At 40.6% G+C, this 18,797-nt stretch overlaps 1 protein-coding gene across 2 annotated transcripts in view; it reads right to left on the bottom strand.

Annotated features, from left to right (window-relative positions):
- Positions 1-30: 30 nt before the first annotated feature.
- rapgef4a (Rap guanine nucleotide exchange factor 4a) overlaps positions 31-18,797 on the bottom strand; it is a 53,726-nt gene continuing 34,959 nt past the window's right edge. The window contains exons 9-31 of one of the 2 annotated variants that reach the window (XM_085384948.1): positions 12,869-12,990; positions 12,587-12,770; positions 12,423-12,507; positions 11,859-11,919; positions 11,646-11,722; positions 11,381-11,527; positions 10,336-10,451; positions 9,333-9,418; positions 8,884-8,962; positions 8,609-8,759; positions 7,821-7,909; positions 7,625-7,655; positions 7,455-7,533; positions 6,660-6,806; positions 3,555-3,652; positions 3,192-3,317; positions 2,880-3,058; positions 2,713-2,803; positions 2,577-2,627; positions 2,386-2,473; positions 2,206-2,270; positions 2,054-2,108; positions 31-1,402 (exon numbers count right to left, since the gene is read on the bottom strand). In XM_085384948.1, the coding sequence (XP_085241074.1) occupies positions 1,275-1,402; positions 2,054-2,108; positions 2,206-2,270; positions 2,386-2,473; positions 2,577-2,627; positions 2,713-2,803; positions 2,880-3,058; positions 3,192-3,317; positions 3,555-3,652; positions 6,660-6,806; positions 7,455-7,533; positions 7,625-7,655; positions 7,821-7,909; positions 8,609-8,759; positions 8,884-8,962; positions 9,333-9,418; positions 10,336-10,451; positions 11,381-11,527; positions 11,646-11,722; positions 11,859-11,919; positions 12,423-12,507; positions 12,587-12,770; positions 12,869-12,990 (2,335 nt within the window). In that variant the 3' untranslated portion in view covers positions 31-1,274. The remainder of the gene's footprint in view (positions 1,403-2,053; positions 2,109-2,205; positions 2,271-2,385; positions 2,474-2,576; positions 2,628-2,712; positions 2,804-2,879; positions 3,059-3,191; positions 3,318-3,554; positions 3,653-6,659; positions 6,807-7,454; positions 7,534-7,624; positions 7,656-7,820; positions 7,910-8,608; positions 8,760-8,883; positions 8,963-9,332; positions 9,419-10,335; positions 10,452-11,380; positions 11,528-11,645; positions 11,723-11,858; positions 11,920-12,422; positions 12,508-12,586; positions 12,771-12,868; positions 12,991-18,797) is intronic. The other variant, XM_085384949.1, reaches the window with a different exon arrangement.

The following is an 18,797-nucleotide window of genomic DNA, read 5'->3' on the forward strand; positions in this document are numbered from 1 at the left end:
TGTAATTTCTTTAGGTAGTCTTCGGGAATATGGACATGTCTTGATGGCCATTCAAAGCTCGTCTTTGGATGTTGGCTGACTTTTGTTCTGTTGTCTGTTAAGATCCCATGTTGCTTCAGTGATGTTAAGGTTCGGGGTCTGGGGAGGCCAGTCCATGAGTGATAATACTCCATTGTTTTATTATCCATGTCTCTTTTGGATTTTGTTTTGTTTGGGTTTTTTTTACTGCGTAGGCCTTTTGGGATGATTGTCATGCTGAAAAATGAAGCCAGTCAGAGGTGTCCAGATGGTATTGCATGGTGGATCAAAATCTGATGGTACATTTGTGTTCATATTTCCATTATTTCTGACAAGAGGTCCAACACCACTGGCTGAAATGAAGCTCCAAATTATTGCAGCGCTTCCACCATGTTTTACAAATGGCTGCAGACACTCACTCACTCTCCTGACCTCCTCCGTAGATATCGACAATGATTTGAACAGCTCACAGTCATTTCTATTCTGTGCTCCAGTAGATTTTCATAATGTACAGACTGTGATCAGCTGACCTGTTCTGCTGCTGCTCTGCTGCTCTAATTCAATAAGATGTAAGAAAACGTTTCATGAGTTGTCTTGGTTGATTTCCATGTTATACACTGACACTATACTGACCAAACTGTCTTTATACTAGATAATAAATATAAAGTTGAACAAATACATCTAAAGGTTTTTTATTATTTAGAGCGCACAAAAAGGTTTTCAGACACTTATGATATCTCAGGCTTTAAAGAGAAATGTGCTCACATGAATAAAAACGTAAAACAATCATAATCCTCTGCATGCTTGTCAAAATAAATATCTGTATACAATTTACAACACAAGAGTCTTAAAAACGTAAATATATATAAATATTGTCTGATACAAAATATACGAAACAGCTGAATATCAGGAATACTGAGACCTGTAAGCGTCAGCATCATATAGCGTTTACATCTAAAATCTTACACAGTTTGATGAATGAGATCCCTCCAAACATCATTCATTTCTTCATGCTGTTTGTTGTGATATCTGTACGACAATGATACGAGGAGGTACGTCACCCGCCAACAACTACTGCTAAAATATCACTAATTACTGTAAGAAAAAGCTTAACAAGGCAGGCTTCTGAAACAACATCTCATTATCTGATACAACATCAGGTCCTCAATCCTGTACTAAGTAAACTCATCCCAAGCGAGCGCACATCACGTCATGGAGTAGCGTCTTCGTGTAATGTTTCTGTCCCTGAGTGGATTTCAAGACCTGCGGGGCTCAAGTCCATGAGAGAGCTGAGTAAGCATCCTTTGGTTATCGATCACGTTAAGCTGACGAATATAAGTCCAAACGTCAGGGTGGTTCTTGCTTGGCAGTGGTGACTCTGGACCTGATTTAATTGAAAAGATGGGCAGTGTCAGGAAAAAAATGCAAGAAGAATTTGTAAGTTCATCATATAGGAACCTAAAATATTTGTGCTTTTTAATAAAATATTTGTGCTGATTGAGTATATCTAAGCTGTACGGGCAATCAATATAAAGGGATTAATAGGAAACTGCTGGATAAATGATTGAATATAGATGTTAAAGGTTCAGCGATACCAATAATATACTCCAACTAAACTTCAAAAGATCAATATTACAGCTTGCTGTCAGTCAGTCAAAACAGGTACTTTTCTCGACCTATTGTGAGAATATTACTTTATTTTTTATTTTGGAAATAAGAAATTAAAATTATGGGAAGCTAGTCGTTGTCAGAATTTCTCCCAATGTGCTTTCTAGAAGAACGGCCTCTTCTGTTAGTTCTATTCCAGCTTGCAGATTTATTCTAAGATGTATCTAAAAGACATCAAATTAACAGGACATAAAGTCTTTTATTGTTGTTTCTTCATCATACAGTTTTTTGATATTGTGTTTCCAAGATATATTTTGGTTATTTATTTTTATGTTTAATTTTATAAAGTGTCCTTTTGTTGTCTTAAGTGCGACATATGTGAAATTAGTACAAAAAAAAAAAAAAAAAGAAAACATTTGAAACTTACTGAATCTCTGGCTTCTACAGTATCTCACTATTTTCACTGTGTTAGCTATCATCCGCTGCAAGACAAAGAGCAATGATCAGCAGCAAATATCGCCAATTAGCTGAGAAGAACAAAAAAAAAAAAAGATTCACAGATGCGCAGCAGAGCCTCACCATTTTCTCAAAATTGACCAAACTGTCGATAAATGTTTTGTTGCCCTCATGAGTAAATGTCATGTCTAGAAAAAAAAGGACCAATTGGAAAGTGTTAAAGCTGTTGAAGCAATTCAGCAGCGAAACAATTGTGGTCTACAGGCCAAAATGATAAACTGTCACCCAATAAATTGGCCTAACCTTTGATCAACAGGGGCATGAAAGGAATGATGGGAGGTTCCAGTTTGGCTACTGTTAGCCGGTACGCCCTGTGGTTCCTGGACGGATCCTGTGGAGACAGTCATGCTGTGGATCAATCACAGTCTGGACACTAACCTCATATTTTACTCTGATCAGGTGGCTCATCTTAAATTTTTTACTTTGGAGCTTACCATCAAGTTTTCAAATTCCACATAAAACTTCTTGAATTTACTGGGAAGTTTCTGCGAACAAAAACACCAGACAAAAGTTTCCTTGCAGTTAAGTAATTAATAGTTTTCCAAAGACGGACAATGCACAAATACACACCTCCCATGTCTGACTCAGTCTGCAAACAGCCGGGTTACTTAGGCCCATAATGATAGCAAAGAAGGCATTCAGATTTCTGTACTCCTTGCAGCTTTAACAGGAAACATGAAATTAGTGTGGCAAATAAACCAAACTACAAACTGAACTAGAACATGAAATCCACATACTGGGCAGCGATCTTGATAAACTTCTTAAGAAGCTGTACTCGCTTGCTCAGCTGAGGACACAAACACATCTCAGTGATCACCCAAAACTGAATTTCATTGAACCTCCTCAGGAACAGGTCCAGGTTCACAGTGGTTTTCTTCACATATTGTCTCCCAAATGTGTGATAGATGAGTTCAAGCTGCAAGATGCAGAAGAAAAACAACTGATTTTCATGTAAAATAAGCAAGTGAAGTAACTGAATATTTCATACCAATAAATAAAAGAAGATATATATTCAGCTCTTCTAATCAGACTCAGTTGCTGTTGAATACCTCATGTACACAGTGGAAAAGTTCCCAGTCATAGGAAGTCATGTGGTAAGCCACGTCCTTAGAGCTCATTAACTCAAAGCTGGCCAGTGATCCTGTAGAGGGACCCTCCTGCTCAGGTAAAGTGGTCTCCAAAGCATGAAAAACACATTACATTTATAAAACAGAGACTGAAAGCTGAACTAAACTAACTGTCATTTCTATCAATTTGATGAAGTGTTTAAAGCCAACTGGTTGGGAGTGTAGATGAGTTCATACACATGACGTGTTGGGTGATATTGATATAGTGTACAGCTGGGGTTGGAGCTGCAGCTGAACTACATGTTAATATGCGAGTTTCTCATGTAAATGTAATTTGTAACACACCAAAGAATCCAACTGGTCCCTCCGACACACAAACAGCCGTCCATTAATGCTGAGTGTGGAGAACACCGACATATCACTGGGCTTAAAGATGGTTTTCTCTGCAAAAGGAAGACCACAACACACAAAGGTTAAAAAAAATGAATGGAAAACATCCATTTGTCTACCGTTTTCACTCAGACTGAAAAATAATAACCATTAGATGGCTTGCCAAAAGATTTTAGAATAGGCATGCAGGTGCTCAGTGCCCTATTTAGTTGTTACTTTTTTCTATTTTTAGCATGAGGATCACACCTTATGTGATCCCAAAACATTTCCTCCAATTCTTTTTTAAACATTTGTCCAAATAATGAAAGAATTAATACCATCAGAATTAATTGGCATGTATAAACTTCAGAAATCAAATAGTATTTTCTTTGCAAACATGTTACCATGCTGACATTAGATATTTACTGCTGTGTGTAGTATCAAACAACCAGAATAACCTGTCTTTGTCTGCATATGCTTTTTTTTAAAAATATATATATATCCAGGTGATTAAAGCTTTAGTTTTGCTGTAGTGTATTTGATAGAAAACACTGCATACATTTGGACCCTTGACCATCCATATTTATAGACCACAATTTAGAGGTTCAAGCCAAAATTAGTAATTATTAATTTATGGCTGTCTTCTAGTGTGCATTCGTCCTGAATCCCTCTACTCTCCTGTTTTTCCTCTCACCTTCATCTGGTCATAATAAATGGCTGCACCTCCCTGAGGCTGCATCTGCTAGAGGTCTCTTGCTGTTAAAAGGACGTTTTTCTTTCCCACTGTTGCAAAATGCTTGTTCATAGTAGCGGTCTTCTTTCTAATATTCTAGAGGCTTTACCTTACAGTATAACTATTGTTGCGAATTGGCACTACTAATTTGAATTGAAGTCATGCTTCGAAACTTTTGGAACAGATGGCATGAGCATGAATTCAGGCTGCGGTTTGGGGAAGGCCTCAGACAGAACTGTAAGCATGTTCTTATGAGAGGTGAATGAACTGAAAAAGGGAAGCATGGAAACGAGAACAGCTTGTAGTACCGGCCCTCTCTATATTACAAACAGACAAAGAACTGGAAGGTGTATGTATGAGGTGTGCTCCTGGTCCTGAAATTCAGATAAATTGTGCTTATTTATTTATATATATCTAGACACAATATTTCATGAAGTGTTATCCAAATGCATTACCAATAAAAGACTAACATCATATTTGCTAGCTTACTTGGTTAAAACACCTTTAAACACTCTAGCAGCAGCAATAGCCTGCAGACTTGTTCCTACAAACTTAACAGACCTGATCCCATAAACCTGGCTGTCTTTCTTTGAAAGTCATGCCCAGATTTTTCTTGGCAGAAATATTCAAACTCAACCAGCCTGATTGTAGATCATTAGTGCTGCTTTCAGGTCTCACCAGATGCACTGTTGGGTTTAAGTTTACAGATCAGACGCACAATAATCATTCAAATTCATGACTACCAACTTTGTGTATGCAAAAAGGACGAAAAGTGCATACACATTCTTTTCATTAGATTTATGAAGGTGCTCTAACACAAAGACTTCTATAAGTGTCAACCTAAAATTGACCACATGTACCTCTTATTTTTTTTTCTCATCTTCATCCGTTTACTAAACAGGGGAAGATGTGCATTTTGCCTAACCAGAGACACGGAGAAAACAAAACAAAAAAGGTGTCTTTGGTGTCAGTACCTAACAAAGAGAAGAAAGGCTACTGAAGAATAAAAAAGTAATGCAGGTTGAGCTGGGAAGTTCATACCAAAGGACTCTGGCAGAGGTAAAAATAAACAGTCAGACTACAAACAAAAAGAAGCACAAAAGCACATCGGTTCACAGAAAAAAAGCAGATCATTATGCAAAGCTCCAGTGATTTTAGCACCAACACTGGCTACAAATATTATTAACATTAATGAAAGGACTGATACAATTAGATAGTAAATTTGCAGTGAGGTTTGTGAATAATAAATAGTTCATTTTAATATAGCTAGGTTTGCTAAGAATAGTCTGCTTTCTTTTATGATAAGTCCCGTCATGCTTTTTAAAATCTCCATTTCACATATGGCTTGGCTCACTTTCAAAAAAAGTCTGATTTATTCCAAAATTCATCCTTTATAGATATAATTTTATGCGTGGGGAAGAGAATTTTTTAGCAGGCACAGTTTATAAATGAGACCAAGGGAGCTTTTCTTTGGTATTGTTCTTTTACCAGCCTGAGATCCTGAGTAGCCTGGAAAAAAGTTTACTTGATACCGACCAGTCTCAATGCCCTGCAGGAAAACAACCCCACAGCACTGTTTCTGACTGCAGAGATGGTATTAATGACATGATGCCTAGTTTCATCCACACATTGTTGGGAATTATTTTTTTAAATCCAGCATTTAGGAATAATAGAGGATGTTGCACTCATGGGTACTTTCAATGCAGCATAATTTTCTTGTGTCCTTTGCTTGATCTGTTCCTTGATGACATCTCTATCTCTACCTCATAGTTTTATTTTTTCCTTCTAACACAGTTGTCCTTTTGTATCTTTTCTTTTTTATCAGTGGATCCGACACATTTGCACAGGCACCGGAGAATAACTTCAAAACCTGCTTTGCTTTTTCATTGCGGATAACTATGTGTACATTTGTGACTATAAAAATAAATATATCGATTTTAGGATCCAGAAAACTTTCTGGATGCTCTTTATGAGCCTTGTGATAATCCACTCCAAATAAGAGCAGCCTCAGCTTTGTTGACTTGCCACTGGTAAGGAAAGTCCAGGTCAAGTTCAGAGGAAGGCAGAGCTGCATTAGTACTTTCTGGCGGACACAAATATCAGTACAATAAAGAGCAGCCACTTGAACCAACAGCTTTCTGCTGAATGTAATGAGGAAAACTGAGCTCAGGTTATTTCTTGGGCCACTTCAAGGCCATTCTTTAGCCCCTACTAAAGCAGCCTATTACCGTCACCAAACTCACCGCAAAAGGTCACACATCACCCAGAAAGAATTAATACATCACCCGGCTTTAGCTCTACCTTTTGTCATCTCCAATCATTTGACAAGTAACTGCCGTTGCTCTCACCTCCTGCCGAACTGAGGCCGACCAGGAGCAGGTCCTCCGCTGACCCCAGCTTGTCAGCCACAGCACCGATAACCTCCCTAACTGAAGCGGCTACAGGGACCCGGATTGTGGTGTAGGTGTGGTCACAGCAGTAGACTTTGAACAGGACTGAAGGAATGAATTAGAACAAAAATAAGACTGTAAACAAGAAGGAATGATGGCATGGTAAAGTAGCAAGGAAGAGAAAAAGGCAAGATGTCACTATAATACACTAAATGGCCTTAAAGAGACCAAAACATTTATCCAAATTAGCACAGCTACCACAGAGATAGAGAGAGAGACACCCACAACCTCTCGCATCCTCATCCTCACAACTAATTTAAAGTCACCAATTAACCTAACAAGCATCTCTTTGGACTGTGGGAGGAAACTGGAGCACCCACACATGCATATTCTGCACAGAAAGGCTCCAGCTGAGCGAGGTGACAGCGCTAATCACTGCACCACTGAACTGCCCCTAAACAAATTATTTAAATCAGTACAAAGAACAAAAACCAAACCAAGAACAACAATTTTCAGTGTGTCTTTTGGAGATTGGAGAGATGACTTGAAGAACAAGCGGTACCAAATCATCATGCTTTAACAGAAAACATCCTTTGAGTTTATGAGTAGCGAACCTCTGTCGCTATTTCAAAATACTGACTATCGCTATCACTGCATGATAAAGAGTTCCAAATAGATAGCTGAATGTGACAGTCAGCAGCCCAGCTATCCATGTTTATGAAACCGGAGAGTGGATGTTCATCCACAACTCACTTTCATCGTTACTCCTGATGGGCTGACGTTTCTGAAGCTTCTCCTCTCCCACACTGAAATGCCGCAGCAGGACTTTGTGCTGTGTGGGAATTTTAGGTTCACAGTTTAGGTTCACAGACGTTTGAAAAAACACGAACTTTAATTTGGAACAGAAAGAGTCGGTCTTATACCTTTTTCTGTGAGGATCTGGCATCTTCAGCACTGAAGAATAAAATAAAAATATTTAAAAAAACAGTTAATGACTCTTTAGTTAAGTTTGATCGTTATCTAAATAGCCTTTCTCCTTTAAATTCTCAACACTAACCACATACAGCACCTTTCATCCATATCAAAACCTAAAAACAAAAAAACAAAGCTCTGACTTACTTGCGTTTTACAATTCTTTCCAGTTCTGTTAGTTGATCCCTGAGGGCAGGAAAGGCTTTGGCATCATTAGATACTGCCATGAAAAACTCCTGAAAAACACAGCAAGCTCTGAGCAAAACAATGATTCAGAAGAACTAATTAAAACTCATTTTAACATACAATTACAAAGAGTTTTTCTCAAGCACCACACCACATTAAGTTAGCATATCATCAAGAATCATAAGTCCTTTCATTTAATAAGAGTTTATATATATATATGTATATTCTAATGCTCACATCTATAATAAATGCACATTTAAAATTGCAGTTTCAGTGATTTTGATTTTCTGACATGTGTCTGTTTATTTATAGTGAGGAGAGAGTGCAATTAAACTTAGCAGAAGGTGCAAACACCTTGGATAACTGCAAAGGTATGTGTTTACGGTTGTAAATAATTAATATCAACCATGAAACAAAAGAGTGGCTGTCAGCATTATAGCTGTGGATATTCTTGGATTTGAACATCATGCACTCAGACATAAATCTGATTTTCTATCAATTTATCAGTTATGGTTAGTGGTGTGGCGCCTTCGCTTTATTAAAACATTTCAAAATCTTATCATTATCAAGAATCAAAAAATCTAAGAAGATGATTAACAATTAATTGTTTTTAAGTAAAGCAAACTGATTAGGAACACATCTGAAACACTGGAACAAGTCTTGGTCAGAGCTGCAGACGGTTCTGCTGTTGTGACTATTCTGTACCTATATCAGAGGTTAGAACAACCTTCATATATGTTTAGGCTGACCTCCAGAAACAACCCTGAGACATCCTCTTCCTGCAGGTGATCCCCATTTACGGCAGCCCAGTGCATCACCAGCCGGATCACCCTGCGCTTGTTATTAAGCGTGTAGTCCAGCTTCTCCTGTTCAGATCCCTGCGAGGCCTGGGCATGGTAGCTGCACAGCAGTTAAAGATTGAAACAATGTAGCTGCAGCAAACCAGTGAACCAGTGTTTTCAGGTTCACAGGAATGGTAAAGAACATTAAAAAAAAATTAGGGAACATAATGCTGAAAGGATATTGGGACATCAACACCGGACACAGCTGAGTGTTGGGTATGAAGACACAGTGCATGAGCACAAAGTCATCTAAGGCTGAGTCTGTAACAAAAAAAGAAAGACGCTTATGTCAAACACCTGTGTAGCCAGCGAAAGAGAGCATCAAAGAGTAGCATCGGGCCTTGATCCTCGCGGCCCCATCTGTGTCACCTCTGCCGACGAATGAAAACCATATGTATCCACTCAAGCGAGAGTAATTAGATCAGCCCTGTGATGTGTGGCTAATTATAGGCAAGAACAAACGGGTCAGTGCAGAACAGTCGGCAGAGGACAGAGGAGAGAAACAGAGCCGGCGAGGGCGGAGGAGAATGTTGCATAGGTGACAACTCTCCACAATAAATGATCATCGTATTGACAGGCCGTGTTAGATGGCACTAATTCGACACATGGGATGTGTCATGGTGAGCAGTACCTGACTCTGTGAATTGAGAATCCAATCGCATCATTTCAAGGAGGTGCTCCAAAATCTTCTCCGGCGTCCCAGACATTACGTTGTATCTGCAGGAAAACAGAATAAAACACACCCTTCACTAATCAAGAAACACTGGCTCTTAATGCTTGATGACACAGCTATGGCCCTCGACTGTTCCTTCAACGTGTGTCTGTGATTGCTTCATTTGATAACAATCCTATTTACAATCAGTGTTCTTGGCCAGCTGAAGATGAAGGGGAGTCTGGGCTAAGTGCCACGAGAAAAGCCGAGGGGAGAAAAAAAAATGAGGGGGCATCTTCTACGTGAAGGAGAATCAACACAATCCAGCCTCGGTTGTTTTCATTACTTGATAACAGCATGGCAAGAGGGAGCTACACAAGCAACGCCATGTCTTCCCCACTCATGGGGGAGAACACAGTCTTGACACTCTTACGTTTGAGGAGTGGAGTTGATTAGAGGGCGACCCTAAACAAGTAATTGTGACTTGCCAGGTCTTCTTTTCCCCCTAGGAGCAAGGCCATCATAACCATTAATATGTCTCTCTAGCAACTGTGCTGCAGTGACAGATGCCTCTATTAAGATAATGCTCGTTGGCTGCAGCTCACAGGATTGCTGTGTGTGTGCTGCCTGCATGTTATCTGCTGGTCACACTGACTGTTAGCGTCCAGCATTTTTCCTATTGTTCACAAATGTAATCACAAGTTCAAAAGTGACCATGAAAGGATCACTCCTGCAGCAACCTGGGATAGTCATGTGATTGGACAAATATATTTTTTTAAAGCTCATACTTATTACTTCAAAGAAAAAGGATGGCTGAAACAATTTTAAATATTTTTAAGTATCAATTTTTCTTTGCTGTTAAATAAAAGCAGCAACTTAACTGTCTTCATGTTACAATATAAATTAAGGATACAAGTTTAACAGACAACTGCCAGAAAGTGCAGCTCTGTACTATACATGCATTAGTGGTGGGCATATTTACTTGTAATGAGAGGAAGAGGATCCCTGGACAGATGTTCGACTGCTGCTGAGGCTCTTCTCTAACACCAGAACGTCCTGACCGTGCTCCTTCAGTCGCACAGTGTTGGCTTCCACATCCTTCATACAAATAAACACAAACACAGTAATGCATTTACTATGGAGACCACTGACCTATGAAAATGTTGTTTCAGTTTATAAAGTCATGTGACCTGATCGACCCAGGTCACCTGCCAGAGGTCACATTTAAACAGTGTTAAACAGTAGTGACGTGTTTGCCAGTACATAAGCAGCTTCGTGAAAATGTTATTCTTTAGAAATGTAAAGTATCAGTTATTATATGATATTTACAATTTTTATACATATTTGGATATTTTACTATAAATATATGCTTTTTAATTAATTTTTTTCTTATTATTATTCTTATTATTCATTCCCTATTTTATTTATTTAATATTCAGAACCATCATTGCACTATTTTGAGCCATGCAATAAGCATGCATAAACTATCTGTAATACTAAATTTCAGTACAATTTTTTAATTGTTTGTTTAAGCATTTTTAATAGCATGTTTAACACACTTAATGTGGTCCAAAGAAGCAAATGCAGACATAATATGATATTCTGTAAATCAATCATACACGTTTAACAACTTTAATAAAATATGTTAAAAAAACATGTGATGTCACTCCATCAGTCACTACATGTGTAATTTCAACACATTTAGATCTGCAGACCATCACTACGTAGTTAATCTAGAACAAAAATCTCTGCTTCTATTTTCTATTTCAAGCAGGAAATCTATGACGTGTCAGAGCTCCCAGATGTTAGTTTACATCCACACCTAATTAACCTCAAATCAGTAAAAGAGGTCATTATCAACATATTTCATATTTAGTGGGATGATTGAGCTAGTGGGTGCAAGGGACTGGCATACGATCACAAAAGATGCATTAAATAACTTTTATGGATGCATTACTACATTTTTGCCAACAGATGGTGTTGGTGCTTTTTCATTGTTAATGAGATGAGTTTAAACAGACACTAACCCTCAAAATCCTGTTAAAGTCCTCCTTGTCGACTCTCAGGAAATGACAGTTGTCCTCTCGCAGGACAATGGAGGCGGCGCGGGGGGCGTCGTTGACAAGCGCCAGCTTCCCAAAGTCGTCTCCTTCATGAAGAGTGCAAACAACACCCTGTCCAGGACGGCATACTGATCAGTTACTGAGTGATGAATCAACGTCCCGGTCAAAGCAGTATAATCAGTTTGATGTCTCTAGAACTAACATGATTTCACAAGAGGAAAATACCTACTTTTCCATAGATGACAACATTGACTGAGCCCTTTAAAATGATGTACCAGGATGTGCCCTCCTCACCCTGATTGAACACTAAGGGAGAGAAGATTTGATTTCATATAGGCTGTCTTTGTTGAATTAATACTGATTGTGTGCTGAGCAAATTCAATCATTAATCAGCATTAACAATGCATCTATTACACATTACTATTTTTATCAGATTACTTACATACTGTTCCTGCCTTTGCATGGGACTCAAAGATCAGCACTCCGGCCAGCTCTCTCTTCACCTGCAGAGGAAGATCAGGAGGATCAACATTAAGAGAAAGCAGCCAAAATAAAAGTAAAGGCATGCTGTATGTGTGCAAAGCTTAATATTCCAGCTATTCAATGCAGCACAGGTGTTTGAAAGATTTCTTTAAAACTGAATGTGAGTGAAACGCACAGCAGTCCCACATCACATATCTTGTTTTTTGGTTTGGCTGAATCCGAGCAGCAAGACAAACGGATGATTTTAGTTGTAGAATAATCCCCTGAAGCTATGCAGTACATACTTAATGCCTTGCTTATCCAGCGTGTATGTCAAAGTGTTCTTGGACAGGATCAGTGAATGAGTGTTTAATACGCAAGTTTTCATCTTTGCATCATTTTTCTTCACTCTCACCACTCAAATGGGACCAAAAGGCCTAATTAGCCAGATATGATGTTTTTCACCAGGAGAAAGATGCAATTTCAATCTGTGCATTAAGAGAAGGAATAATATGGTCACATAATGCAGGTAAACTGTACTCACAGTGGTGGAGAGGTATGACAAGGCCTTAATATGAAGCAACTCCTCATAAATGATCTCCAAATCATCTGCTGTCCTTTCAGATGGACTAAAAGACAGAGGATGAAAGAAGTCATGAAACAATCACCCTTTTTATTCCTTTACTGATTTCTGCTTCAGATTCTTACGGTTTCCTCAGGATCATCCTCAGATGGGCATCAGGCCCGATCTGCGAGAGAAGCAGCAAGGTATCCTGTAGCGCCTCTTGGCTCTCCCTTCTTTCGTCTTCAGTGGGGAAACTGGCATCCTCCTGTTCATCGTCCAGAAAGCGGTAAAAAAGGTACTTGTCCTGGAAGCTCAGCTCCTGGTCCACTGCATCACAGAAACACAGCGCAGACAGCGGGCATTCAATTTCAAATCACTGGGTCGCGCGCTGCACACGTGCAGACACACATCACGCAGAGCCTCACCGTGGTTGAGAACACCTTCTTCCAGCAGCACCTGCCACATGCCTACAGCCTGAACGCGAGAGTGGACACATGAGCTCTGCTGCAATTGCCAGTCAACCAGTTCTGTCCCCACACAACACCGCCTAGGAAAGACAAATGCCTATATGAGCTCCTACATGGCTGAGCAGGTACGAAAGATCACTTTGATTTTCTGTTTGTTCTGTGTTTTATGAACTTGTAACCCAGAGTAATTTCCTGCACTTATTTCCTGCCATTGAACGCATCACAAATGCATGACTCCAACCACATGACTTTGCTCAGCCAATCGAATGGCATGTAGGTCATAGTAAGCCTGTCCCGGCTTCCTCCCGTCAGATGCGTGGAGGCAAGCCAGGTGACAGAGCTGTTGCAGGTGTGTATTGGCAAACATTTGCTTTTCCCGTTTTAATGCATTTTTTTTAACACCAACTAACTTATGCAACTTAGATGCTGATTACTGTGAGCCAGAGCCATAATGTTGTTGTGCACTGAACAGAACGGAATTGGTGAGTTTGAACTCTTAATTGACTGTTTGTATTGCTACCAGCTGACCCTAATCGGCTGCTGCCGGTCCAAACAATTTGATTTTGATTTGACTGATAGTTGTTGAATAACAAATGTTGTGGAGCTACATAGTATGTATGTATGTATGTAGCAGTTGAAATGTTTTCAGTTAAATCCTTATTGGTTAGAAATATTATATTTAACCAATATATTGTTTGTTTATTTTTATAAATTGTGTACACAGGAACAAGAATAACTTAATGTATTTAGCTTAATTGGCTGACATTTTTGTATGTTATTCTTGTGATTTCTTATTGGCCTTGTTTATTTAATGCAGGCCAGGTGAACCTTTTTTGAGGTATGGAAAAGGATGGCGAGCCAATGAACGGCTAGGAGCAGGACTCATTCTGCATTGAAGCTTCCACTGGACTGGTAGGAAGCTATCAAAGACGACGCTCTGTCCCGTAATTTCTGAATACACTGATTTCCACAATCATACACACCAGTTCCCCCGTTTATGGACAATAGCGCTTGGACATCTCTCATGGATATTCAGATAAAACTCATGGACTTCAGTGTGGATCAGTGTTTTCGATGTTAACATGTGTTATTTATGGGGAACTTTTTTTGAGAATCTATATTGCTTGGTATAAGCCAGAAGAATTTGCTTAGTTGTTTTTGTGCACCCCCACTGGGTTTTTCTATTAATTAAATAGCTACAGCAGGAATGATTATTTAAGCTTTCATTTTCTTTTCTTAATTTTCTTTGCTTTCGGTTAAATACATGGTACCTGCAAAAGCATTTTGTGTTGTGTGTATTTAATTACTGCCCATCAGCTCCAGTAGCATTCCTAAATCTTCTGATTAATAATAATCACACTCAATCCCTAGCCTGTATTAACTCATTAGCGCTACATCAGTGTTACATTTCTTGGCGAGCCAGCCAGGAGCTGATTTGGTTAGTAATTAATGTATATTCAAACTCACCAATTCATTTTTCCCCATAATGGAAGTTTTTGAGACACTTGCCATTAAGATCCCAAATGCGGTTTTAGTTGACGGAGTAACTGAGCACTCAGTTAATGAAGTTGTACTTTTCCTTGAACAGTATGGTGACATAGCTCGCAAGGTTACTATAGATTCACCAGAATCTGAATTTAATGACATGCTTGTCGCTGAGTACGCTTCGGGTTTATCTTTAACGCGGTTGTCTCAGTTGCTACCGCACACATCTATGTCAGATTCAGGTGACAAACTCCATACTGAAAGTCTATCTGAAGTTTATGCATCAAGAGTTAGTGGTTCCAAGACAAATACTTACTTGGCAGACTTAAAAAGAATAGCCAAATTATCTGGGAGGGATTATGCAGAAGTCCTCAGTGAGGGGATGACCCAGATACGCCGGTCCCTTGCAGAGCTCAACCCAGAGACTCCAGTGGTTGCAAAACCAGAACTAGAAGATTCAAACCCTCCCGATTCAGTCTTTCCTTCTTCACTACCAGCCCCTCTTCCATCTAAGTCCCCTTCTGTTGCCAGTAATGCTGAAGCGCACGGCGGAGAGAGGCATTCTGCCTCCATTCCAGCGGCTGATCTCAACCCTCCTGAAGTACAACGCTATGTTGTGGAACACGTTGTTCGGAGTGGGGACAGCTCGCTGCATGCATTCCATCGACTGAGAGCGTTTTCTGGTAAAGTGCCCAGGCCAATTCAAGAGACAGATTATGATATATGGCGGTCAGGGGTCGAATTAGCCCTGAAAGATCCATCTATATCTGATCTGCAGCGCACCAGACTGATTCGTGACAGTCTACTGCCTCCTGCCTGTAATATGGTAAAACATCTCAGCCTTGACACACCACCAGAGGTCTATATGAAACAACTTGACTCAGCCTATGGCACTGTGCAAGATGGAGATGAGTTATACGCCAAGTTCATGGACACCTTCCAGGACAGCGGAGAAAAGCCTTCGGCCTATTTGCAACGTCTGCAGGTGGTATTACAGCATGCAGCAAAAAGAGGGGGTGTTTTAGAGAAAGACATAGACAACCGACTGTTGAATCAATTCTGCAGGGGATGTTGGGATAACAATTTAATATCGGAACTCCAACTTAAGCAAAAGAAGCACAACCCCCCCAAATTTACTGAGCTTCTATTACTCCTTCGAACTGAAGAGGACAGAGAGGCAGCAAAGACATTAAGGATGAAACAGCATTTGGGACCGACAAAACAGAAAGCCACCACTAATGCCCAGTTTGCCAATACTGGAGAAGAAACTAACCTCTGTGCTGCGCTAACCACTCTGACTAAACGGCTCTCACAACAGATGGCAGCTATACAACAGCAGCTTTCAGCTTTGACAGCACAGCAGTGTAATGTCAAACCACCAGTTGCTGCCTGCCCAGCTCCAAAGCTCTATGGGCCAAAGAAGGTTGGTAAGAATCCAAAACCTAGCGTCTCCAGCCCTAAACCAGGGTTTTGCTTCCGCTGTGGAGAAGATGGTCACATTAAGCCACAATGTGAAAATGCACCCAATTCAGCATTGGTAAGTGCCAAGCGGAAGCAATTTGACAGCAAACAAAAGTGGCAGAAGCAAAAGTCCTCTGCTTCTGAGGATTTAAACTAGTTCCAGTTCCTGTTGAGGGGCAAACAGGAGCTGAGCTGGACCAACCTTGTCCCGCTGAGAACAAAAAGCATGCCAAGTGTGCAAAGTCGCAGACAAAGATCCACACTAGATTACCACCAGGATTAGTTGGATCCAGATGTACAGCAGAAGTCAATATTGCAGGTTGCAACTGCCCGTGTCTACTGGATACTGGTTCCCAGGTTACCACAATTCCAGTTTCATTCTATAATGAGCATCTCTCCGATCAGCCAGTCCACCCATTGAATGAGCTTCTTCATGTGGAGGGGGCTGCTGGTCAATGTGTTCCATACCTTGGGTATGTTGAGGTTGCCATGACATTTCCAAAAGACTTTCTTGGGAGTGACTTCCCAGTTCAAACGCTTGCACTTGTTGTTCCTGATGTGAGACCTGATTATCCAACCTCAGTACTTGTTGGCATGAATACACTTGAAATTCTTTATGAACAATTCTCTTCTAGTAACTGTTCATCATTCCAGCCTACCTCTTACGGGTACAGAGCAGTTCTGCAAACTCTCCAAGTGACATACCAACAGAATTGGATTGATCATCTTGGTGTTGTGACGACCCTTAGTAAATCTCCTGTGCTAATTCCAGCTGGCTGCACAGTTGTGGTCGAGGGTTCTGCCAAGCTTCTCAGCCCAGCTAGTCAATGTGTTGTCATTCAGCACCCGGGTTCAGGCCTGCCGGGTGGTTTGTGTGTCAGTAATTGTCTAGTCGCTCTTAAAGGTGGTACACATACTCAGGTTCCAGTTGTTGTGTCAAACAGAACAGAGCAAGACATCTACATACCAGCTTTGAGTGTCATTGCAGAGCTGGGAGCCTATGACTGCATAGTCTCTGAGCACAGTGTGACCAACCCCCCAGATCGGGAGATGGTGTCAACACCACTCACTTTCAAATTTGGCGAGTCACCAATACCAGCAGAATGGAGAGAACGGATCACAACAAAACTAAATGCCATGTCTGAAGTTTTTTCACATCATGACTTGGATTTTGGTTGCACTAAGGAAGTGAAGCATCACATCAAGCTCCATGACAATACCCCTTTTAAACACAAAGCAAGACCTATTCATCCCCAGGACATAGAAGCTGTTCGTAAACATCTTCGAGAGCTTCTAGATGCTGGTGTTATCAGGGAGTCGGAGTCATCATTTTCATCACCAATAGTGGTTGTCAAGAAGAAAAATGGAGACATTCGACTATGTATTGACTACCGCAAACTCAACCTGCAAACAATTAAGGATGTGTACGCATTGCCCAACTTGGAGGAATCATTTACAGCACTCACTGGATCGAAATGGTTCTCTGTGCTTGATCTCAAATCTGGTTATTATCAGATAGAGATGGATGAAGCTGATAAAGCCAAAACCGCTTTTGTAACGCCAATTGGGTTTTGGGAGTTCAACCGAATGCCTCAAGGAGTTACTAATGCACCTTCAACGTTCCAAAGACTCATGGAGAGGTGCATGGGAGACTTGCACTTGAAAGAGGTCCTCGTGTTTTTGGATGATTTGATCATATTCTCCAACACTCTTGAGGAGCACGAAGACCGTTTGCTGAGGGTGTTGAATCGCTTGAGAGAATTTGGGTTAAAACTTTCTCCAGAAAAATGCAAATTCTTTCAGACATCCGTCCGATACTTGGGCCACATTGTTTCAGAAAATGGTGTTGAGACAGACCCAGAAAAGGTTGCCACCTTGAAATCCTGGCCAATTCCAACCAACCTGAAGACCTTGAAATCTTTTCTGGGATTCGCTGGCTACTATAGGCGTTTTATTAAGGGATATGCCATGATTGCCAAGCCACTCAACAACCTCACACGTGGATATCCATCCACACACAAAAGCTCCAAAAATGAGACTTCTAAGAGCTCACAGTTTGATCCCAAGCACTCCTTTGGTTCCAGGTGGAGTCCTGAATGTCAGTTGGCTTTTGATACCCTCATTGACAAACTTACCACTGCACCAGTTCTAGGTTTTGCTGATCCGGCACTGCCTTACATTCTCCACACAGATGCCAGCACCAACGGATTGGGCGCTGCCCTTTACCAAGAGCAAGAGGGGAGACTTAGGGTGATAGCCTATGCTAGTAGGGGGTTGTCATCCAGTGAAAGTCGTTACCCAGCTCACAAGCTTGAATTCTTGGCACTGAAGTGGAGCGTGACAGAAAAATTTCATGATTACTTGTACGGAGCAAGCTTTACAGTGGTCACGGATAACAACCCACTTACCTATATCTTGACATCAGCAAAGTTGGATGCTACCGGCCATCGTTGGCTGGCTGCTCTTTCTACATTCTCGTTTAAGATACAGTATCGAGCAGGCAAGCAAAACCTGGATGCAGATGCACTTTCCCGTCTGCCCCATGATGGTACTTCCTCTGGGGAACCTGCTCAAAAAGATGAGGAGCTAATTAATCAGTTTACTCAACAACATCTCTCAAGCAGCAGTGATGGTGAAATATCAGCTGAAGTTGTCGATGCGATTTGCCAAAGTGGTGTTGTCAGGACCCAAGCTGAGAATAGTTTGGTTGAATCCCTGTCCATCAACACAGCAGTGCTTCCTGAGAATTACTCAGAAGATTCACATGGACTTCCTGTTATTTCCACCATATCCCATTCTGAGCTTTATGAAAAACAGAGAACTGATCCAACTCTTCAGGAGGTTATTCACCAGTTGGAGTCAGGAGAAAAAGTTCCTCTGACAGCCAGGAAAGAGCTTCCTGAAATTCCTCTTCTCCTTCGCGAACTGAACAAATTGGAGC

The sequence above is a fragment of the Rhamphochromis longiceps genome, linkage group LG16 (genome assembly GCF_057381845.1).
Source record: "Rhamphochromis longiceps isolate RC_006_pf linkage group LG16, R_longiceps_female_GT1.1, whole genome shotgun sequence".
NCBI classification, from domain to species: Eukaryota; Metazoa; Chordata; class Actinopteri; order Cichliformes; family Cichlidae; genus Rhamphochromis; species Rhamphochromis longiceps.